Genomic DNA, 25,035 nt, shown 5'->3' with positions numbered 1-25,035 from the left:
TAAATTTGAAGAGATTTGAAGAAGAAATTTTTTCTCTAAGCAATTTTAGCATACAGTTTAAACTCTAATCCATGTTACATGCTCAAAATTATAATACATGTTCCTCTTTCTGGTTCATTTTTGAGACTCTCAGAACTTTTTCCTTTTCAGAGCTCTCACTGAATACAAGTTTATAGAAAGCAGTGCTCTCAAGCTCAATATTATGAGCCAAACCTTCACCTGCTTAAACTCAGTAAGGTTGACCCACTCAGTGGAGGGATACTGATTTACACAGGTGAGAACCCAGGTTTAAGTGTTTTATTCTATCAGCAGACTGAGAAAAAGTGAGTTGTTTCACTGAGACTTCCTCTACAGTGCAGCAATGGTTATCAAAGCAAGGCAGATACTGGGAATTTTACTTTGCAAGACAAGTATTGCACACGTAGTTGTAACTCAGCATAAAAATGTTCTATTGAGTTTCAACTCTGAAATTAGAAAGCACAATTACTCTTTTTTTTCCACTGCAGTAGGAAAACATGACATACTAAGAAGTAAGAGCAACGCATTCTTCAGATTGAAAGCAGATTGCCCGTGGATTGCAAGCAAATAGAAGAAACTGAGTCACATTTTTGTAAGAAAATAAAGTAATTTCTAAACTAATGGATTGATAGAACAAGACACACTACAAGTGCTGTGCCACAGATGTCAGTCTTGTGAAAGTTCATCATCAAAAGAGCACAATAAAAGGAAGGTACATTTCATGTACAATCACCTTTGCAGTGTAAACATCCCGGAGGAGCTAGAATAGTTGAGATCATACATTATTCCCTTTTTTAAGTGTAGTCAGGAGAAGTTCCATTTGAAAAGCAAGGGCACAGTTTGGTCTTCAAAGTTTTCAGAAGTTTCTGCAGTTTTTCTATTTCAACTTGCCAGATATTAAAAGTTGAAGGGTCAAATCTGCAGGTGGTGTAAATAAGCACAGCTCTGTGAGAGCTTTCACTTATGCTCATTTACATCACATGGAAATTATGTTTCTCACTTCTTCTGGGAGTAACTGCACATATATATATATATATATATATATATATGCATGTGTGTGGTGAATACATATTATATAGAAAGTGAATGCTTTGATCTGTCAAAAGGAAGATACAAACATAAAACAGGAGACAGGATATGAAAAACATACATTCTGCATTTACTTTGAAAACTGAAAGTTGTGGGGAAAGAAACATTGTTTATGTTCAAGGAGAACCTGGTGATTTGCTTAAATAATCTAAACCCAAACCACTATCACATGAAGGATTTAACAGCTCCCTGTCAAGGCTGACAGGACTTGCTATCTTTTATATAAACAAATAACTAGACAGTGACAGATCCATCGTAGATCCCTACTTTTACAGTATAGACCCTGGTGCAGCAAAGCACTCAAGACAGTAAACTTAAAGCAACTGAATAGTCCCAGTGAGGTTGGCAAGCTCACTCACCTGCTTAAAATTAGGCACCATATTTAATTTGAGATGTGCATTTTAAGTCCATCATTAATCAGCGAAGCACTTCAACTTGTGCATAAAGCAGCTGCTTTCTAGAGGGCTTACACACATGCTTCAATACTCTACTGGAAGAGGGCTGTGTGGTTTGATTCTTTCAAGATCCTGATCATCTTAGATGTAAAGCTATAGAGCACTCAAACAGGCGAGTCACAGCACGTGGCAAGACTAAGCCAGGAGGAGAACATTGAATGTGAAGAATGTTAAAGTTAATCCCCAAAATAAAATGTATTCACCATTTATCCCACAAATGCGGGTCAGTTAAAGTTATCCAGTATAAACAAGCCCAAGCTTTCAGATTGCACCCTTTGTAGTTGCTCAAGCACCTCTGTGCACCTCTTCTGGAGTGTGTTCTTCTACTACTGCTAAAATCTTGAACTGGTAATAAAAACAATAGATTTTTCCAATGCAAATAGTTGCATGCTTTCTCCTAAGCATCTTTACAGATTTCTGTGTGTGCATAGTCTTATTAGTGCAGCTACTTCTGTCATAACAAATTAATGTATTTACGAAAGATTTTTTTTCCTGTGGCCATGGGTTTGTTAAGAAAAAGTGCAACAAAAGAATAAAGAAAAAAATCCCAAGTTTGTGTGGGCCAAGTCTCTAAATAGGATAAATCTGGTCAGCTGACTAGAGCATTATTCATTTTTAATTAGTTTGAAGCAAATATTGCAATTTGTGACAAGCTGCAAAATCACACCATCTTCAGGAGGAAACAGCTTGACAACAGAGACAAATTAATTCCTATAAGAGTACTCCTTCTGTAAGCTTACCATCAATATTCCTCATTTAAAATGTAGTGTGCTGAGTACGCTCTTCCATGAGGCTGGTTTTATGTCACAGTTGGACTTTTCCTCCCTATTGCTTAAACTAGAAATGTAAAAATTTGGGGACTTTAATCATCCCATAAATATACCTGTTGTGTAATTATGCAAATCAAATTAGGAGCAGTCAATGGAATGTTTATTTATCAAAAAACCTCACCCAGATTACCTGCTGACTTTCTTGGGATGTGAAAACATTTCTACCTCTGTTCAAACAGAATTTTCACCTTAATGTAGACAGAGATTTGCTGCACCAGGTTCTACAACCTTTTCCAAATAGCAGTATTCTAATAAAGTGAAGAAATCCATCTGGGAAGGGAAATTACAACCTAGTTATAGGGGTACATTTGAGAAGACACTAAATTATCCCCATTTTGAAAGAGAGTGATGGTCCATTAAGCATAGGTGGGGGAGCAGGGAGCCATCATGTTTGGCATTCAAGCTACTATTTGGGAAGGAAACAATGTGTTGGGTTTTGATTTGATTTTTTTCTGTCATATGAAATTGCACTGGTAATATTTGCAGAACAAGACATTAAATTCACTATATGTGTTGCTCTATCTTTGTCCTCTGTGTTTCACAGACAAAAAAAAATAGGTTTTTTACATCCATTTCTACTACAATTATAAATATGGCTATTAAATGTTTCTCTCTACAAAATCAATGGAAAAGAAAGCAGAGCTGTGCTTATAGTCATGAGCTTAGCCTTACCATTCAGGGATATGACTTCAACAGAGAGCATTGCATCCATTATGCAACAAATTCATTGAAATCTTAAAGAAAGAAATGGCACCAGAGGGCACAGTCACTGCAACACCATTATCTCCTGCCAATACAGTTCTTCCTTGCCTCACTCCATTGGTTCCTCCCCATTTTCAGTCATGTACACAAGAAACAAAAAAAGCTGAGCAGTTTTCTTAAAAGCTTTCCCCTTAACCTTAAACATGTTGTTCATCAAAGTGTTTATATATATATATAATATATACGTCATAATATATATAATATATATTATATATATGTATAACAAAACACAGAAAGATAAACAAAAAGAGCGACTCAGCAGAGCAGACATGTAAAAACACAATCCAATAATCCTGTGCTTAAACTTAGAATGGTGTGGAACTTTAAATCCTTGTTAGAAGGAAAAAATTTTCTTTTTTTTTTCTGTTTATTGTTTGTTGGATTTTAGTTATAATTCACCTTTAAAACATTGTTACTGCTATGCTAATACCAGCTGTTAAGTCTCCAAGTGAATTGTCATCTGACTATAAGATAGGGTTCTGGGAAAGAAGAGGTCTGAGTATGGTAAATTTTTCTAGCAAGAAACAGATAATTGTTTTGCTCTTAAAAAAACCAAGCCTGTAAGGGAATAAGTGTTGAAATCCATGGAAAAAAAGAAAGTATGGCCCTCAGTCCCAGTAACAGGTCTTCTTTGGCACTTGAGAACGACCACAAGTAATTTGCCTTTTTATTCATATAGAACAAAATTTACAAAGTCATTCATACATTTTTGTTTGTTTTTTGTTTTGTTTTTTACTTACTTCGAAAATTGGGAATATTCAAAATACACTTTACCCCACTTCATTCTTTCATTATTTACAAGTATATACAAGAAAAACGTAAGAGTTTGTTCGCTTTTTTTTTTTGTTCCTTTTAAATTTTTGTATTAAAAAGCTCTGCTGGTTGTTTTACTGTTTGTTTTCGTCATATGGATGTTCCGTGTGAGGGTTCCATCGCTTCTGGAATGACTCCCCCCGGCACGGACTGGAATGACATTGGGATGGGGGTTTTCACGGGGCTCTGACGAAATAGTCCTCCGTTTGGTGACCTGTGTTTGCACTGTATGGAGGGCATGGTGGCTGAGCTGCTCAGGGGCAGCGGCAGGTTGCTGCCGGAGGCAGCTGTGAGTGTCCTGCTGGCACCATGAGTTGTCTGTTCTGGTAAAAAGGTGGTGACAGAAAGTTGCGTGTTCTGGTACTCGCGCACGGGCTCCAGGGTCTGGGCTGGCTGCATGCCACCGATCTCCAGGGCTGAGATTTCAATGGACGCTGGAGAGATTTGCTTGTGGGCTATGTCTTCATCAATTAAACTGTTCATGCGCCTGTGGACCTGCTCCAGATTCACTTCTTTGTCCTAGTGAGGAAGAAACCAGAACAATCAGTCCAAACACAATCTCCAACCCCGCCTGGCCCCCCCGTCATTTCTTGTGTGTGACCGGATTTGCTGATCAGTCATTACATCACTTGATTTCATCTGTGCCTATGCAAAACCTCAAGGTCTGCCCAACAGCTCCAGCCGCAAACACGTTGAATTAAAAGCACCAGCTCAATCTCAGCCCGCAGAAGCCCCTGTGTTGCCAATCCCATCCTCCTTGGAGCTGAACAGATGGCTGTGGTTCAGCTAACAGGATCTGGCACCAGGGACCAGCACATCCTTGCTCACCTTGCACAAGCCCAGAAAAAAGCATATGTCAGACAAACAAGCAAAACTGGGACTCCAAATTCCAGTGGGCAGCTCACCATCTTGTAACTACATGACAGCTCACCACTGTCTCATCTCTATGCAGTGCATTTTCTAAAGAGCACATCAGTAAAACATGTCAGTAAAAAACCCCTTATTTCAGGGTAGTTGCTTCATGTATCAAAATCTACTAGTTGTGGTGGTGAAGAATTCTTCCCTTCCCATCAGGAAGCCCTGGGTCACCCATGTGGTAACATAGACTTACTGGAGCAGCACTGAGAGAGACCTACTCTGTGAACCCTTGGGAGGGGACCACATACTTGTGTTTTGAACAGTTGCATGACCAGCAGTAAGCTGTCTGTCACCTTGACACATCATCTGGAAGAAGTCTGTCTGTGTCAGAGCTTGAGAAAACAATGCTAGTCTTACAACATCTTCTGAAACATGTTGCCTAAGGTTTCCAAATGGTCTCTTCAACAGACTTTCAGGACCACTCACTCAACACATGAGTGTTTAGCTTCCATGAGGAAAATGCAGAAGAAAAAGTTGTCTTTTAAGCCTGAAGCAGCAAAGACCTGCAATGGGCTGTTTATCACCTCAGCACAGCATTCAGGATGCTCAAATTGGAAAGCAACAAAACTGGCAGGGTAAAGTCAACCACCTGGGATGCTGTATGACTGAATTTTAACAGCTAGCATTGAATTACCAGTAAAAAGGTATTGTATTATAAAATTTCTCTACATTTCACAAAGCACAGCTATGATCTGCAGTTGTAGTATTTGATGCAAGTGTAACATACAGCAGAATAGCAGCAAGGCATCTATAAAAACCCAACAACCCTGGAACTGGAGAAAATTCCCTGCTCTGACAGAAACCTGTAATTACATTAGGCAGCCAGCAAGACCCCAACCTAGGAAGTAGGACTACCTGAAAATTCTCTGTTCCAGTAATCTCTGACTGCCCAAGGTCGATGTGTGCTTAGATGTTTGTTAAACCCAACAACAGCAATCTTACTGATTCACACCAAAATCTCAGCTCTGGGAACAGAGAAGAGTCAGTGCCACTCACTCCTCATAATCTTTTGCCACTGGTGTTCAGGTGGAGAAGAGAGAATTAAAATATTATTCCAGTGGTATCTGCTATGCATTTTGCTTCCACCTGTAAATTGAAAAGTCATTTCCAAAGTCCTTGACTCCAGTCAATGTCAACTACAGATTCGATTCTAACCTTGTGATTTAACACCACTTCTACATTACTCAGGAACTGCTGAATTACTGATCCCTGCATGGATTTGGAAATGAATTAGTGTTACATGATGTTGAATCCAAACCTGTGTCCTTAGCTAAATCCATATTGATTTCAATTGGAGTGCTATTGCCCCACAATTACAGGGCTGAGTTGCATGTGCAACTTCTTTGCTAATCAGTAAAAAATGAAGTCCTAGTACTTTACATCACGAATACACCAAAATCCCAATGAGCTCCCAGAAACCCAGGGGATACGAATCATCCTCACCAAAGATACAACCTATTTTTTTAAAAAAATGCTAGTTTTCAGCCCAAATCCTCTATATCAGATAATTTTGAGTTAGGAAGAAAATCAATGGATAATAAATAAAATAATAAACTTTTTGACATAAAGGGTATCACACAACACTTGATCAGATAACCCTGCAGCTGCATAAAGTCCTTCTTACCAACAATCATACCTGACCTATCAGGCTCTTCATTCAATACATTAGACAGTTAAGCTGGCCATAACTCAGAGGCTCTTTCGTAAACTCTGTAGCTAGGTAAATTAAGGATTTGTGGTACAGCAGCCAGAGGATTACATGGATTTATTCATAATTTCCTTTGTTTCTCTTTCTTTAACTAAAATTGTGGACTGGGGACAAGTATGACAAAAGTTTTTATATTCCCTGATGAGAGGAAAGGGCTCGACCTCCATGGGTAAGTTCCTTTTACAGTGCTGTCCAGCTACTTATAGCTGCATTTTCCTCACCTGTCTGCCAACAAAAGCTTGCTGCAAAGCTCTACTTGTCCACAGACCTAGCACGTGTGATGATACCTTTGTCTCAGGAAGCTACATCCCAGAAGCCCATTATATAATGCTTTTTTAGGTACCTTATGTTACTTATTTTCTAAATCGTGTTGCTAGCTTTGACTGAGACTCCTAGTTTGGATTCTAGTTATCTGGGACCCATATTCTTGTCAAGCCCCTACTAAAACAAAACAAAACAAAACAAAACAAAGAAAAAGAACTCAGATTAGAACTGAACAAATATTAGAACAAATTTTCCTAAATGAGACTTTGGAGAAACGTTCATGACTCATTTACATTTTTCTGAGCTTTTGCCAAATACTAATACCTTCTTCAAATCATTTCAAGGGAAAATATACATCGCCATTTTATTTGCATTTGAATTTTTCAACTGCAAGTACATCCCCAGTGCCTTCCATCCTGCTTTGCTATGGGAAAAAATCTAATGTGACTTGGATAAAGCCAAGCCAGAGAGAAAGGTAGGGTTTCAATAATTGCAATATGTAGTATTAACTGTTTGCAGAGTAAAACTAAATTTGTGAATGAAGCAAACTCTTCATTGGAGCATCTGTGCCCAAAGGGTCATAAAATTCAAGGCATGAATTAATCCAGGCCATATATTTAGCTTAACCTTTTCTATCTGCAAGCACAAAGAGCCACAGATGGGATGTTCTGAACAGACACCTCCTGGTCCAGACCACAGGGATTGTTAAGGACCACATTATTTGGAATGTTTCCCTCCATTGGCCTATCAGACCTTTTCTTCTACTGTGCACAATCCAGCATTCCTCAGAAAATGGTGGATTTGCAGTGGCTTATGTTTCACAACAGAAACTTACGCTAAATGTGCTAAAGTTCTCATTCTCAAGAAAAATAAAAGCCAATTCCTGCATACAGACATCCCATTCTCTCTACAACAGAACACTTTATGTAGTAAGTAGAGTAAATGCTTGGGATCTTTTAAGAGGTAGGGGTGAGGATTTCATTTGCCTACTTCTCTTTCTTCAGCATTAAGGGACAACTTTCTGGCCTTGTTGAGATCAGAGGAAACTTTTTAAACTCTTTCAACAGCTCAGGAATCACATTATTCCTTTTTTTCACTGTCAAAATAAAGGGTTTGTAAAGGTATGGAAACACTTGTCTCTGAGGAATAATAAACCCACATTTTAAAGGTTCTTCCTTTTTCTGTGCTTATTAGATGAAGAACAACTAAATAACTAAATGTCAAGCTTTGTATGGACACTATCTAATGCTGAATGAATGACTTTTCAAATACTTTAAAAAACCCTAAGATAAAAATCAGAAACCCTTGAAAAGATTAGTTTGTCACTGCCTACTATAAAACTGTTTTGAATCCCAAGATTTACAGAACTGACGGTTTTGGGATAGCTTTATGTGACAAGTCAACCCTTTCAGAATTTGTAATTCTGTAGACCTAATCTTTTTTTTCCCCTTTATTGTTCTTCTGGAAAATTCAGTAACAAAGTGTATGGTATTGAAAATTAACAAGCTAAATGGAAAAAGAATTAAATGGCAATAAAGCCAGAAAAAGAATTCCTAAAAGTTATGACACTTTGCTCCTTTTTCAGCTCAGTGTTTAGTTCTCTAATTCTCATTAAATATGAGTAATTTGTTATAACTTTTAAGAACTTGGGTTGCATTTATTTTTTCATTTCCTCAGGCTGTGTCACCTCAATTGTCCAATGGTAATGTAGCATTGAAGAAGATTTTCAAGGTTTCTGGTGCTCTAACTGTTCTCTTTTTTTGCATCCCTCTATGATAAAATTAATGAATTAAAATTAATAAAATACTATCGATTAATACATCGAGGTTTGGAGCTAGGGAATGGCAGAGGTACTAGACCTGGCAGCTGGATGAAAAACAGGCTCTGGTGAGCTGGTTTTGTATCACAGAGCCCTCCCTTACCCAGGGCGAGCCCCTTGGGGGAAGCCCTACTGCTGCTCTTCACAAATCTTTCTGCCTTCAGCTCCACTGAGCCTGAGTGAGGGCTCTCCAAGAGCTGAATGAATGAGCTCCAAACTTAATTCCTCAGTGCCTGTGGCAGACATGTCACCAAAGGTTGCTCCTCTTTCTGTTTTGCTCTTACTATACAAAATTTAGTTAATATTATAAATATGTCACATCTCAGATGTTTTGTGCCAATTCATTTTTCATCTTATGGCTACACTGGATAAATGTATATGTTTGTGTTGCCATAAGAAGATGAAATATTTCTCCTTTGCTAGCTTCATAATTCTGTTTTCAATATTAATGTTGTACTCCAAATAGATCAGTTGAAGAAATTAATCAGTGAAGGGAAGAAACGTGTAAGGAAAATGAATTATACATACAGGCTTATCCTCTGCAGGCTTAAGGAAAACTGCTAACCAAACATTGCTCCTGGTCAGGAAATTATCTTATTCATAAATACCAATTGAAATGTCATTCTTGCCCAATGAGCTTGAGTTCTGGAAGGGTGATTGAAGGGCATGTTTCTGATACGTCCCAAGCACTCGATGGTGAGTGACAGGTTCAATGGCCTGTGACTGACAGCAAGAGCACACCCTGGCAACTGCTGGAGTGGATTTGAATTACCTGGGAATGATTAAACCTGCATAACCACACCTGCAACCAACTACAATTCCCTTTCAGGACCTGCTAATTTCGGCCTTATCACGCAGAGAGAAATTATGACACGATATAAATGCAGACAGGATGATTTGCAGAGTAATCAATATATTTTTTTCTAGCTTGTTTTCTGGGACTTTCAGCAGTGGGTTCTAATCTAATAAAAGCCCGTGGGCAGTCATATTGAAAGAATATGAAACTACCTGGGAGGTTTGGAGTCAGTTAGCGTGATCAAATTCAAGAGACATCACACTGAGTGTTGAAAAGGAGCTGCTGGCTAATGTTTTCCAGAAATTGCCTACATCACTGTAAACACAATTAATTAAAAGATAATATTGCTCAGCTGACAGGTTGCAACACTTGGGATTTTCCAAAGGGAAGATTTTTGAGAAAAATATTTTTATTAAAGACTCCCCTGTGGCCTCTTGTTCTTACTTGTGATTTCTCTGAGCTTTTAGCAGAGTTCAGGAGAAGCCAGCTGAAGACATAAAAATGCTACAAGCTGATGAAGCAGTTCCAGTAAGGCAAAAAAAAGGAAGACAAATGACCAAAAAGAAGATTGAATACCTGCAGAAATTCAATGCTAAAACTATGCCAAAACTCTGATAAGTTTCATCTGCATCCCACACATGCAAATAAAAGTACACTGGGCTATAGAAGAAAAGACTGATGGCCCTGGTCCTAAAAGAACTGGAAATTCAGAAATGTAGCCAATATGAGCAGACAGGCTCATACAGGGAGGGACTGTCATGAATGTGTCAATACCTCCTAGTCAGGTGCTGATAACTGTGGCAAGAATTAAAAGCTTGTTAATGTAGTTCTTAATAAGCCTCAGGAGATATGCAGAAAATAATGCTTTTAAAGTAATATAGCCTTAATGATCAATCATGACACATTTCTGGTTAATTGGTTTGTTTGTTTCTGTCTTGGGTGACAACATGAAGGTTATCTTTTGGTGAGAGACTAAAACCAAGACATAAGTGCTAATATTAGATTTTCATCCTGTGAAAGAACTACTTAGAAAATAACATAATTTTGTGATTAGGACTGGGGTTCAAAATTTAAGCCAAACCCCAGCCTCAGACAGACATTTCCTTTTCTGACCTTGACCAGGATACGTACCAGTCTCTCTCCCATTCATATGAAAGTCCTCTTGACCCATACATGTAAGTTTAAAAACACAGGTATCAGAGGTCATGAGACACAGTGATGGAAGGCGCACTCTGAGGCACTTCCATGCACAGACATACTACACAATTGAAAAACAAAGCAGAGAAATGAAACGGTGACGTTTCCATGCTCAGGTACCCACAGGCTATTCCCTTCTTAGCTCAGCATTAAAACCCACAGCTCAACCCAGCTACCACCTTCTGTCCATGGGGTTCCAGACATCATGGACTCAAACATTTATCTTGTTAAGGAGAAATAAAGCAGCAGCAGCAGCTCTGCATATGTACATTTGTTTAAGATTATTTTGAAATCCTGTATTCACCCAGGTTCATTATCATTACTTTCAGCTACAACTACTGCATATGCAAAGCTGTAATTTTAATTTATTCCAGGAGGCTCTGACAGACTGGCAAAACCAGGCATAATTGGCTTGCTCAGGAAGAAAAAGTAAGGATGATATATGTAATAGATGTGCTGCAAAACAATGACAACACAGTATGGTGTTATATTAATACAAATAACCTCTTTTTAATACGACTCAGTTTACCACGCTCATTATTCCAGAGATTCCACAGCCGACAATGCAGTGAAATGCAGACAGACTTGTAAACAGATGCAGTGATGATGTATGCTTGCTGTCATTAATTTAACACAGGCAACTGACCTAGTCAAATAGCACTTAATGTTACATAAAATTTGCTGAGTGGTTTCTCAGGGTACTCTGCAAGATGCTAGTTTGACCATAGCAGTAACCTATTAGAAATACGTTGTCTACCTGCTTGTGTACCAGGTAGACAAAAAATACTTGTCTACCTGCTTTTATAAATAGGCCCAATCCTGCAATCAAGCTTCTGCTCTTCTAAGTGGAAACTATACCACATATTTTAAATTAGCAATTAAGTAAGTTATCATCCATAAAACAGATGTTAGAAGAATGCACTGAGACTGACATCAGTTGAGGTCCAGTTGGCTGTTATCTAATTGAAACAATAAAAGAAATGAAAGTTGTGCAGTATGTTAATTGCATTCAGTGTGTAGTCATCTGCAAAGGAACAAAACTTCATAAAAATTATGTACAAGAGGCCACCTTGTTCACTAGGTGATGCTCTCCTCCATCAGAGAGCAGAAATTCCTTTATGAAGAAACAGTAACATTCTTTTCCCTTCTAAGTAAACCTGAAAAAAAAGTGAGAAATAACAAAATACTGCAAAGATGATGTTAATGTGATAGAAAATTGTTTCAAATACATTGCCAAAGTTTATTCCCGATGACCCATAGCCCAAAAATAGCTGAAAGTAAGAAATTACCAAAAGGCTAGAGACCAAACAAATAAGTGACTTGCTACAGAATTGCTACAAGTAGCAAGGACCTTCATGAAGCAGTTCATATCTTCCCACACCCTTACCCAGACTGGGTTTATCTAACCTGAAATGACATCTAACCAGGGATGTAACTCTTCAGGTGGCTGTAACTGTCCCGTGGTTCCTGCCTGTGAGCCTTGTCCAGAAACGCAGTGGACAGTGAGCTCCCCAGCCAGCCAGTGAAGCTGACCATGCACACCAACTTAAACCAGCTAAACCTCTCTCTTTGTTTTATTCGTCCTCTTCAACTGCATCCCCATGCTATGGTGCTGTGTGAATCAACGTGCAGGGCACAGTACCGAGGGGAGAACATTGCACATGAGGTGACAGCAGCAGCCCCACAGCTTCCTGCAGTGATCGACGCCCACAGTCACCACAATCCATTAACTAAGTGCAATCACAGAGAAACAGTCTAGTCCTCACAGCACATTCAAACCTGCAAGGTAAGAGGCTATGATAGCATTTTCACTTGTTACTCAATACAAAAGGGGACACTCAGCGTCAGGCTGAGATATTCAAGCTTTAAAATCCTTACCAACCTTGGTTCACAAGCCGGTAACCCAGCTACAAAGAAAATGAATGACTGGTTCACATTATACAGGTGTTTCCACGGTTTTCAAGAGGTTAAAAAGAATGCAAAGAAACATATTTTCAACACAAGCAGCAAAATGCAGTACAGAATGAGTGCTGGTGGATGAGCATGCCCAGGTCTCTGCAAAGGAACTCTTAGGAGAAAGGAGAACTTGCAACTGGAGAAACCTTTACTGTGTACATACCACATATATTGTAGTTACAGGCATTTCCAACAACACAAAGGTGAGGTTCAAGGGGAGTTCCAGGGAGAGATAAAGATGAGGAAAAAACTAACAGGTATTCTTCTGTGCAGGCATGTTCAACAAGAAACTGATTATTTGTATGTTTATTATAAATTCTCACCATGCTTCTGAGGCCCAGCCTCACATCATTGGCCATCTCCAGATGGAAAAGGAAAGGAAGATGTGGGGAGAAAAAAAAAAAAGAATCAGGATAGTGAGACTAATAATGTAATTAATAGTTCACTCTTTTCAGCAAACATATACTTCTTATTTCTTATAGTTTCTGGTCTGAAATAGCATGGCACCACCCTCAAGAGGGGTGGTGTTTTCAGAATTTGACTACATCTAAATACCCTGTGAGGTGACAGATTACTCTTTTATGAAGTAAGAATTAAATTCATGAAGGTTCCATTCCAAATTCACTAAAAATTAATGGATTCTTACATTGCTTTTGCACAGCTTTTTAATCCTAAATTGTTACCTAGTCCATAAGGGATGTAATTTTTTCACTCTAGTGAGCCCAAAGCAAAGCAATGCTGTCCCCCAACAGTCTGATTTACTCTACTGGAGCATCAGGCACAACAGACTGCTCTACACCCTCCTTCTTCACCATTCCGGTCTAGTTAAATGCCAAATCTCAAAAGTTCCATTTTTTTCCTATTATGTCAGGAGTAGAAGAGAAGAGTTGACACAGGAGACAAAGACTTGCTTCTACAACCTGTTAGATGCCCAGATTGCTTTACAATATGTGTAAGGCATAGCTTACATAGCTTGCCAGCCTTACTCCTGATTATTAGCCACATTTTTTTTAATTAAAAATTGAATTTTGAAAAGGTTTCTGCACCCCCCATTCAAGGCTATGTTTTGGCAACTGCTCAAGCTCCTATTTTGACATAAGTAAATACGTGACCAGCCAAATCATTAAAACAGAGCAGCTTAATAAAAATCTGGTCACCAGTTTCCCAGAAGAGAACTCTTGCATACTGAATAATTCTGAAGAAATAGTACTTGTTATGTTGAGTGAGTTTGAGTAGCTCTTTTCTATCCATGGGCTTACAAATATGGTCCTGAACTTATAGAAAATCATAACCAAACCATCGATTATTTAAAAAAAAATATATTTTGCACAGTATTGATATCTCTGATAATTAATATTTTGCTATTATTGACCACAGGTTATTTCAGGTACTAGAAAATTATTTAAATTCAGTGGATAAATTTATAAATTGCATGTTAATATTATTGCATGGTAAGGTCAATCTTCAGCAAATAACTTCAATGCACATGTAACTTCCAATTTCTACTTTATACATGTTGGTTTCAAAGCATTTGCAGTTTAATCCTATACCACTAAAAGGAATGAAAGTGTTTTGGTGATCTGGGTGAGATTAGGATACACATCTTATTTATTTTTATGTACATGTTTAAATGCTTAGTCAGATCAACACCTAAGGCATTTTTCAAACCACAAACATGTAAAAGAAATTTGAGAAAAAGGTCACATTTTATGTTTTTTTTATTTTAAACTTTTACCGATTTTGTTATTTTATGCCCCCTTCAAAAAGTCAACTTTAAAATAGCACTGTAGGCTGAGATAAAACATACAAAAAATTAGCTCTGTAAACAATGTGTGAAGAATTTAAAAGAATCTGACACATTAAGCCTCCAATTCAGTAAAACACATAAGCTCATGCAGCCCGTGAGTAGCCTCAGAAGTTCTCTGGGATAGATGATGTAATACAAACTAAACAAGTACTTACACTCATTACCAAACTGAAACTCTAAATTTGATTTCCCTGTGTGGTACATTAATTTTTTAAGCTTATTTCTGTTGAATAATTTTTTTCCCCCCTAAAATTCATGCCAAGTAAATCCAGATTATATCCTTAAGAATCCCGTTAGCAGGGTTTTCTCACATGACTGAGAGAAAAATTAAACCAAACACAAAAATCCCTTCCTTGCAGTTAGGGAAATATGCTGGTGCCAAAGTGAATTGCTTCAACACTGCTTTGGGTAGCAGTGTCATAAATCACAGGGATGACATGTCACTTCTAAATCCATTACAGCCTTGACTGAAATCTATAGTGATCAATAGCAAGAGTTGACTGATTTCATTGGATTCTGGATGCGCACACTGCCTGTGACCAGATATTACAGAATATCTGCTTCACTGCAAGACAATTCCAAAAAGAAAATCTTGTCGCTTGACTCATGTAAAAAGCCAACACAGAGTTAGTTAAGATGCCCTTCCAGCTATTATCAGTTTATGTACAAGGCAATTCATATACTATATACTCCTCTTCTTTTTTTTTCCTTTAACTGATTCTTTCGGGTTATACTTTATCATCAAACAACATTAAACTTTGCATTCTGGGGTGGCTGATTCCTAACACCGCTCTGCTGATTTAAAAATGTTAGTTAAATGAAGTTTCTCAGCTTATTATATTCAAAGCTAGTTTGAAACTGAATTTCTAGATGGCATTAAGATGCATTATTTTGCCAGCGTTTACATGATTTATTTTCCCCAAAAAACTTTATTTATTCTTAGAAAAGTAGAATACAATACAGTGGTACAAACAAATGATAATTTATATGCAACTGAGCAAAAAAATGTACAAAGGTTTCAGACATGTCATTAAAATACAGAAAAAAATAACTTAAAATAAAACCAAGATAAAATATAGAGAACATGCAATGAAGGGAAAATAAAATATCTGTTTGATGATCTCATGTTTCCTTTCACTTTGAAAAGGAACCATCCTGGAGTGGGGGAATAAATTGTCAGATAAAAAGATAACACCACAAAGGAGAGAAGGTAAATGAAGTGACAAAGAAAAAGAAAAGGAAAGTGAAAATAATGGTGAAAACAAGAGACTCTTTAATAATCAAACCCAACACTGCTGACACCAAGCTGAAGGTACAGAAGCCTCGGTTGCCATGGAATAGTATCTGATTGGAGAACTCAAGTGAGATGAATATGGTGCAAAACACAACTCTTAGCAATGACAAATTTTGATCCATTGGACTCGTGTCTGCCAGCTCATAGTTCCATTTCTAAGGTACACTGAGTTTTGGGCTCTTCTAATACCAGAGGAGAGTCTTAGTGGGTAACTTTCATGACTGCTAAAGCTAGAAGTATGGATTTTTGAGGTAGGCTGGAGTCTGCACATCACTGGACATGGAAACAAGGGAATTTAAGGCAGATCACACAAGGCTGTCCTGGCCAGAGATACAGGTTTTCTTTCTTTCATCCTGCATGCAGCCAGGGTATTTGTGATAATTTTTAGAGTAATTTTGCTACCTCCCCACAATCTTATAGAACCTGCAGAGTCTATACTTTCTGAAATTCAATACATTTAAAACGTTATTAACCTGGAGGAAACAGGAATTATAAGATGCTGTTTCCAGTACATGAGTCAGTTCCCATTCTGGACAGTACCTGAATTGCTGCCCCGTTTTAATAATTTAAAAATAAAAAGTAAGAACAGAAAAGTGAAAAGAGTCTACTGAACAAAATAACTTTGCAGAAGCATGAGAAAGTTAACAAATAGCAAACCAAGCTGTGAAGACTGTGATTGTTAATAAATTATAAATTTGACACAAGTTAGGAGACAATGACTAGGAGCAACTCAGGAGATGGAAAACTACGCTATTTCTTAACCAACAAAAATCCAAAATCTTCTTGCACTACAGAATCACAAATGCACTACATACAGTTTCTGAAACACTCATATTGCTAGGAATAGCACAGCAGGTTTAGGAAAAAATAGATTTCCGATTTATCACATACATTATCTGAGCAAAGAAAGAATCAAACCAAGAATTTCTTGAGGTCATTCTAACATTGTCTTTCAAGAGCTATAGTAACTATAAGTGAATCAATATCACCTTTATGAGAGATGCAGTGGGATTCAGTTCCCAGAAAAAAAAAATCTTCCTGCATGAATGATTAATTTTGTTTAATATGGGTGTTACCATTTCTTTTTAATGAATACACCTCATGCACAGTGAAAAATATGAGAATTCAACTTTCTTTCCATGAAGAGTAAGATATTTTATGTTTGCTTATAAGTTTCCATTGTTTTGTAGTATGTGGATTAACTAGGAATGCTTCCTTAATAGTTCTGAAGAGATCTCAGAAGTAATAATCTTCAAGAGCAATAGCACATCACACTAAGACACAGCTGATAAAGCACAGTGGATGCTGGGGAGTCCACTGCAGTAAGCAGCTACACTTGATCATAATGACGATGGAGATGTGAAAAGTGTCTTTCATTCTGTCAAATGGAATAAAAGATACCAACAATCTGATGATGTGCCAAAGCCCTTGGCAGTTAAATGATCCAAATTACATTATGGCTTTCTGATTTTGTGAAATAAATGCATAGAACTCATACAAAAAGATATAGAACTCCAGAGATAATTATTAAAAGCTCAGCATTTATATGGTACCAGGGTTTAATAACTTTATCTGATTTCTCAGTTATTTAAAAGGGACACAGAGTGACTGAACAGAGACTCTGGAATAAATATTACTTTTTTCACAACTCCCCAATTTTCTGGAGCTTTTCAAAGTTAAAAGATTAGGTATAACTATTGCAGGCTGCATAGCAACTGTGTAAATTCAAGGTTTTAACACACACAGACAGGTGTATGAGCTGGCTGAATTTCGCTGTGGGTATAGGGTGGCTGTGCATTGACAATTAGGAGAGGGTGATTATAAATGCCAAAAAATCTGTTTTGAAAAAGATGACCAAGTGTAAGTTTCTCTGAATTAGAAATTAAAAAGGGCACTTTAATCCTACCAGATATCTTTCCAACTTTGAGATTGCAAACTTGATCCCTAATAGAAGAATGTGGCACGGTGTTGCAGATACACATTTTTTCCTGATGTTGGAACTAATCTTTCTTTTTTTAATCTGATCTGATAAGGATTAAATTAAGAATTAATAAGGATAACATTAAGATTTGTAAAGCAGAAATACTTAGAAACATTTTTATAAATCTGTTTCAAATAGAATAAAAATATCTTGTATCAACATCTTGAAAAAGAAGATCAACCCAGCCTTTACTCTTCTAGCAAGAAATGTCGCTACTCTTCAGATGACACAATTGTGAATCAATGGCAATTGTGTCTTTGGGAAAATAAAGGAAATTCATCTTTCCTGGAGGTTTATCTTAATGAATTGACTTAATGGGTAGAAAAAATACTATCTTTTTTTAAATTTTGTGGGACAGCATTTCTTCATATGCAAATAATGTAAAAATATCACAACTGGAGGCAGTCTTCACCTTACCTAACTCTTCCTATAACGTCTCTACAAAAGTAGGTCATGTTAATGTCAAAGTCCAAGTCGTGTTGTCAGGTTTCAAAACACAGGTTTTCTGCTCCCCCCAGGTACACAGTTAACACTACATTCTTCACTCACTGTAATTAAGAGCAGACATCTAAGTCCCTGAACACCAATGTACTGGCTCAGCCTAACCTCCACAAAAGCCTAAGGAATACAAAGTGGAAAAAGAAAAGACAAATGAACTGGTAAAAAACCCAACACCTTAATGTCAGCTGAAAACATTTCTCCAAAGCTAATGAAGGCTGTGCACATTCTTCTAACCCCAGACTTCACAGACCCTCCACATACAAAGAGTCTCTAAAAAAATGCTTTCTCTCTCTCTCCAGCAAGATGCACACCATCCAACCCTATCATGAATCTGCCATAGCAGTTGTGTCTCCTTTTTCCCAACATCCCTTTTTTTTTGAGTTGGAAGCTGTTGACATGATGCAGCCTACTGAGTGGCTCATGCCAAACAGAGAACGTTACACAAGAGCTCTGTGAGTCACGACAACTCCTCATTCAGTTCTGATCCACTCCAGTTCTGTACAATGGATTTATAAAGCTCCTAACAGGCTAAGGGTCACAGCAGCCAAATGTTGCCACTTTCTCCTTTGCCTCATAGGTGACACCAAAGTCTGATGTTAGACCGCAAGAAAATCAGCCTCTTCTGTGACCCTCCACAAGCTCTACACTTCACAGAAGAAAGCGGTTGGGAGAAAATTCAGTTCCCACAATTTCTAGGTGATATCACAACATTCATGTTTTGCCAAAGCCTTCCCAAAAGCAGAAGAAAATCGGCAGCATGACTTGAGTTTGCAGCTGTTGCTGAACTAATGACTTGGCTGGAGTACTGGATGCACCTAAGAGGTGGATTTTAATATTCTGTGTGTGCTACATATGCTGCAGCTTTGTCATTCTGGCTCTTGCTGTAGAAATGCCAGAAACAGTGGTAGAAATGAGATACCCTGAACATGCTCCTCCTGGATATCAAGTTCTCCTTATGCCCTACATCACTTGTCCTGGCTCAAGCAGGGGAGTACCCAGGACTCCCTGCTCCCCTCAGTCCTGGATCCTATCCTTCCCAAAGTTATTAAACTTAGGCCTTCTTAACATGTCAAAACCCTTCAACCCATGTACACCATCCCTTCTGAAACTTGGTTTCCCATCTTAATTGCAGTAGCTATCAGCAATCCCACTTCGACCCCTCCTCACTGGTAGCACATAAATAAAATATCTCTGACTCTTAACCTATCAGGAAATATCTGCCACATTCATTTGCTAATTTAGTTGAGTGGATCTTGTGGTCACTGTGACCAGAACCCCCAGCCCCTGGTCTGCAGTGGGATCAGAGCTTAGATTGCAATTGTGTGGCTGTCTCACATCTGGGCAGAGAGTCCCTAAGCATCCTGTCTGTCCATGGTACTGGGTAGCAGACACCCTTCCCTCTGGCTGGATCCAAAGGTGCCTCTAGCTGCTTGCCTTTTGTTGCACCCAGCTGTCCCTGTCAGGGACCTCTCATTCCACCCCACCCTGCCTGCCTGGCACACCCACCATATGTTTTCCTCCAGACCAGCTTGGCTCAGCCCTGTGCCCTCTCGTTGGGAACATGCACTTCCTCATTCAACCTTAACACCTACTTGTGCCAGGGCTCCCACTGACTCTGTTCCCTCTCTCTCAGCAGCACCCACATCACTGATCTTTCCAGAATCTGTCCACATGCTGTACCTGAGTTTAATTTGCCTCCTTAACCCAACCTGCTTGTGCTCCAAAGGCAGAGCCAGCCCCACACACAGTGATTTTCCCAAGCACAGTTGTACCATGTGGGTAACTTCAGTAGACTTTAAAACACAGAAGCTTAGAAGCATTCTATTGTTTGTCACAGAAACTGCAAAAGAGCAGTACAGATGTACAGAGCAATCCTGATCAAGAATGCACTGGAGGGAAGGGGGAGAAGGATGAAAAAGGGAGAAGAGACGGGATGGGATGGAATAGGCAGGGGTATGTAGTACTCCTTTTAATGGTTATAAAAAGAGAAATAAAGGATAAAGGCAAAAAAGACAATATTTAAACTTGGCAAGACAGATCCTTTTTCAGCAACGGAAACCGAGTATTTAAAACTCCTTGCAATGAAAGAGTGAATTATTTCACTTTATATGAAACTGCCATTGAGTCATATTTTCATCTCAGTCTACAAAGATACACAAAGGTGAGTCCCTGAGCGTAGAGAGGGGAACTCACTGCATAGTCTGGCCAGATTTGTGCTTGTGCACACGCAGCAGTAGGACACTTCAGACAACACCCCTGTCCCTTGCCCTGACAGGCTTTCACAGTGGGCAGTGAACCACCAACCTCTGGGCTTTAGGCCTTCACAATGCTGAGGTGGGGGGACCTTTGGGGTTACAGCAGGAGTGACTTTACACAGCAACAGGGCAAAATCATGGGATCATAGAACAGTTTGGGTTGGAAGGGACCTTGAAGATCCTCTAGTTCTAACCCCTCTGCCATGGGAAGGGATACCATCCACTAGACCAGGTTGCCAATTTGCCAAAATTGCTTAGAGGTGATAGGTATGTCAATTAGTCTAGTACTACTGCAACTTGAGAAACATAGGTTAGAACTGATGGGTTACATACTATTTTCCAGCTGTAATGTAGCTCACTGCTATTATTTGCTTGTAACAAACATCTGTTCCAAGATGAAAGCACCTACAAATGCCTCAATGTCTCCAAAATAACAAGAGGTTAGTTTGTTAAACATTTAGTATAAGTAAACAACTACAGGCTTCATGCAAGACAGATCTGAGCATGGACTGATTATTCTATCATAGCATTGCTAACTATTACTACTGCGTGTGAAAACTCCAAACCCAAGAAAATTCTTAGAGGTATTTTTCTAGGTAAAACATGTTATATGAAGGTCAGTTTTCTCAGAGGCTCCTAGTTTTACAAATAAAACTGAATTCAAAAGAAGAGAAGCGTTTAAACAGTGTCATGACAATATGGCTTATTCAATTTTTAACTAGCTGGTTTATTTTTAATTGCTCATGTACCTCTCCAAACTCAGCCTAGGTCAGCCGTGAAGGAAAGAAGCTACCAGATGGCGGGCAGCTGCACAGCCTGCACAGGATGGACACGGTTCTCACAGCCAATAGGTGGGAGCTCAGATCAGGGAAAACATTACCACAGATGGCACAACTGGGTGCCCGTGACTGGCCTCCCTGTCACTCACAGCAGAGTGGCCCAGGGCATGTTTCTGAACTACTCTCTTACCCCTAAAGGTGGTCTCTCCAGGTCAGGGTTGAGGCACATTGGTGGGGCAATGAGGGGAAGTTTGCACTGCTGCTGCCCATGCTGTATCTGCTCTACAAATAAATAGAGGAATTTAGTCTCCAGGGCCGTCAGTTTGGCACCTTCCACGTGCACAAAAGACACATTTGTTTGTTCTTTTATTTGCTTAGAAACAACCACCCAAAAAGTTATATGCAAAGCTTAGTACGGCGAATCAATATAAATCGAATTTATTGCATGAGAGCACCTAAAATCCCACAACTTTCACTCGCTCTCTCTTTCTTTTGTGTTTTCTACTTTTAATTGTGATAAGAATAAAAGTTATGGACCTCTTTCGGTGTTTCTTGATGACAACGGTTGCTGTTCCACCACAACTCCAATGCTGCCACCAAGCAAGCAAGAAGAAGGCCTATTGCTAAAATGCAGAAAACGCCTGCAAAACTGTGAAGCTTGAGTGCCTTCCCATCTGTCTGTGCATTGGTATGGCTATTCAGGTCACAACGTCCCATCCGTGGCCACCATTTCTGTTTAAGAACATCCAAATCTCCACTTTCTTGCAACTCTAGGATCCTGCAGAAATTTCAAAAGACAAGCATTATTTTCAATGATACTTTTTCTCAGTTTTTTTGTCTTTTCCTTATGCTGCACAACTCTTAAACCTATCATCCCACAGCTCAAAACTCCACCCCACCACCACCACAGTGTTTTATTTTTCATCTGAGACTCCACTATAAGAAGACTTCTTTCTACTCACAGCAGCAGGTAAGCTCCACTGGGTAACTTCAGAAAAAAAAGAGACTGTCAAAAATTCCACTGCAACACAAACAGCATTTCCATGGGAAATCACCAGTTAGTCATGCCTGGTCTGGCTACATTCAGCTGCAACAGCTGGTCCCACTAGTGAAATGCTCAACCCACTCCACTGCTGCTCTTCCACAATAATTTCAAAATCATGAGAGGCTAAACATGCTACTGTTTGTGCACCACTTAATACAAATCTGTTTAAGCAGCGACCAACTCATTTACTTCAGCAAATGTACTTTATTCAAAAGGATTTTACTTCAATGCTGTTACATAATGCCTGAATTACTGTGTTAACAGTTGCTAATTAATCATTGTTTTGTCTCTTGTGAAGTGTCCCTTCTCTGCATGAATGATTCATTTTGGATTTGGTTTGATAACTGTTTTAGCTGTTTACTAACAATCTGTTCTCTTGAGGCAGCTTTGTCTCTAGTTAGGCAGCTGGAGTTTTGCTCCTTTTTATAAAGAAGGAGCAAAATGAGGAAATCTTGCTTCAGCTCCTTGCCTGGAGCGGAGCACCAGCTCACCTTCTGCCTGCACCACTGCATGTCTTCATTTCAGTGTACACATTCATATGAAAAACATATTCCTAGCTGATAGCTCAGAGATCACTAAATGGCATGGTTTTATAGCCTTGTGATCTTGGCAGTCCCATGCAATACTTGGTAATTCTTGTTTCCCTGTGCCATTGTGAGTCTTCGACCTGTCTCTCCACCCTAAAGGATAAGCCAGGGCATTACTACTTGCTTACTGCAGGGAGCAACACATTGCTTCAGAGCCTGCAAAATGCAGCATGAATCAAGAATCTCTCTTCAATCTCTCCTCTACAAAGCTCTGAGGACATCAGTCCTCAGTGCCAGAGGCAGCACTGCTTGAAGGTGTGAGGCCACACATCAACACATCACCTCTGTTCCCTCCTCCCAAAGCAGATGCACGTGGAGCAGAAGTAGCAGCTTTGTTGAACCTGAACTCAACCTCTCTGCTGTCATGTATTCGTTATCCTGTACCAATTAAATGCCAAAATTAATGTGAGCCACAAATGGTTGCTGACTGTAGAGAGGAATCCTGTAAAACGAGCTTTGTTTCAGTTTACCTCTGAGAGAAAAGATCTCTGTAGGGACTTCCATGCTGGAGTGCTATCCCATATCCTTTGCTGCTGATGCTGTTTCCAATGACTGTCACAGAGCATTCATCATCTGTCAGCGCAGCGTATTCCACCACTGTCACATCCCACAGGAAAGCATAATTTCCTTTCTTGGCCTGTAAATACAGCACGAACAGAACACAATCTAAACTAAACTGAATTTCTAGGTAGGACAAAACTCCAAGCCAACAAACAATTCCAGACTTTGTAATTATTCCTTGGTGGTATTTCCTTAGGTCACAGGTTATCTGTAGACCTCCAACATCTTAATGCATTTCTAACACTCTTCACTCCCAGCAGTACCTCATCTACTTCAAACTTTGCTAAAATATCTTCCTTTTTTAATAGGAGTGCATAGGATAACATAGCCAACTTTAAGTATAAGTAAAGTTTGTGTAACAAGTTATTAATTATAACTTATTGCTTTAGATGATGAGATTGTATGTATGTTTTGTAGGAGAATTGAATGTGCTGGTTCCATACATTCGTGTAACAAGACAGGGACAGTATGAGCACTAAGTGATGTTTCCTCGGCATCACAGTCACCAAAATTGTAACTTTGTAGTTTTGCTGATATAAACACGTAAATAAAACCAATTTCCCTTCCAAATAAACAAAGCCTTTCTAAGAGCTGTGTTAGTCCTGTAAAGAAAGGCATGCTCTGAATTTAAAGAGTTCCTACTTTTCTTCACAGGTAAGAAGATTCACAAGAATCTCCTATTATCTCAGTTTTGGGATAAATATTGTTTTGTTTTAACACACACCCGTGCAGTGGTCCTTAAGCATCAGACTTAACTGGGGTTGAAACCAATGCCTGCACACGGGGCATACAATTAATGTAAATCACTTTACTTAACACAAGAAGAAAGAAACATCTCTGGATAGGGATTCAATAAAGTAAAATTAATAATAATTTTCTTGGTTAAAGTAATCATTGTTTTCTTAATATATTTAAGCAGCAAATTTTTAAATCGTAGTGAACGATAGAACATATGGGTTGGAACATCTAAGGTAAATACATGACTAGTCATGAATGTAGAATTCTTTTTTTTTTTTTCAGATCCTTCTTTAGGTCAGATCAAAGCAAAACAGTGAGCTGAATTCCTGTATATATTTCTTTCTGTGAACCAATTCACCAAGCTCCCCTAGCAAATGACTGAAGCTCTGACACAGTATTAGTTCATACCTCTGCATACTTTCAATTTCTGTGTAAATTCAATTTTAAATTCAACTGTAAGTTTGTAAGACTCTGTTAGATGTTTTATTATATTGGATTCCTCAGTTGAGCAATTAAGATAATTTTAATTCACCGTGCTTTGATATAAACCCTAGGTTTCTGAAGTCCCTTACAGTTGCTTACACATGAGAATAAATCAAATGGATGGGTTATCCCCCAGTGGGTAGAAATCAGGGAAACAAAGATTGAAATTATGGTTCCTGGATTTTCTGTAAGCTACTTGCCACAATCCACCTCTTTTCCCATCTTCCCTTTTATCTGCATCAAGGCAAAGATCCACAAATTCATTTGCTTCTGAGTTAAAACAAAGTAGAAATGTTCCTCTTTGGTAAGTTTTAAATGAGCCTATATAGTGACCCCTTTGAAAATACTGTTTTATTTTTTAAGGGCATGCCACTAGTGT

At 38.7% G+C, this 25,035-nt stretch overlaps 1 protein-coding gene across 2 annotated transcripts in view; it reads right to left on the bottom strand.

Moving 5' to 3' along the window:
- Positions 1-283: 283 nt before the first annotated feature.
- Positions 284-25,035, bottom strand: part of GRID1 (glutamate ionotropic receptor delta type subunit 1) — a 519,369-nt gene continuing 494,617 nt past the window's right edge. The window contains exons 14-17 of one of the 2 annotated variants that reach the window (XM_032695050.1): positions 23,345-23,511; positions 21,780-22,020; positions 21,433-21,519; positions 284-4,486 (exon numbers count right to left, since the gene is read on the bottom strand). In XM_032695050.1, the coding sequence (XP_032550941.1) occupies positions 4,058-4,486; positions 21,433-21,519; positions 21,780-22,020; positions 23,345-23,511 (924 nt within the window). In that variant the 3' untranslated portion in view covers positions 284-4,057. The remainder of the gene's footprint in view (positions 4,487-21,432; positions 21,520-21,779; positions 22,021-23,344; positions 23,512-25,035) is intronic. The other variant, XM_032695049.1, reaches the window with a different exon arrangement.

Source organism: Chiroxiphia lanceolata, chromosome 8, assembly GCF_009829145.1.
Source record: "Chiroxiphia lanceolata isolate bChiLan1 chromosome 8, bChiLan1.pri, whole genome shotgun sequence".
Taxonomy (NCBI): Eukaryota; Metazoa; Chordata; class Aves; order Passeriformes; family Pipridae; genus Chiroxiphia; species Chiroxiphia lanceolata.
The sequence above is the reverse complement of the archived record's forward strand: the minus strand, read 5'-3'. Positions and strand labels throughout refer to the sequence as shown.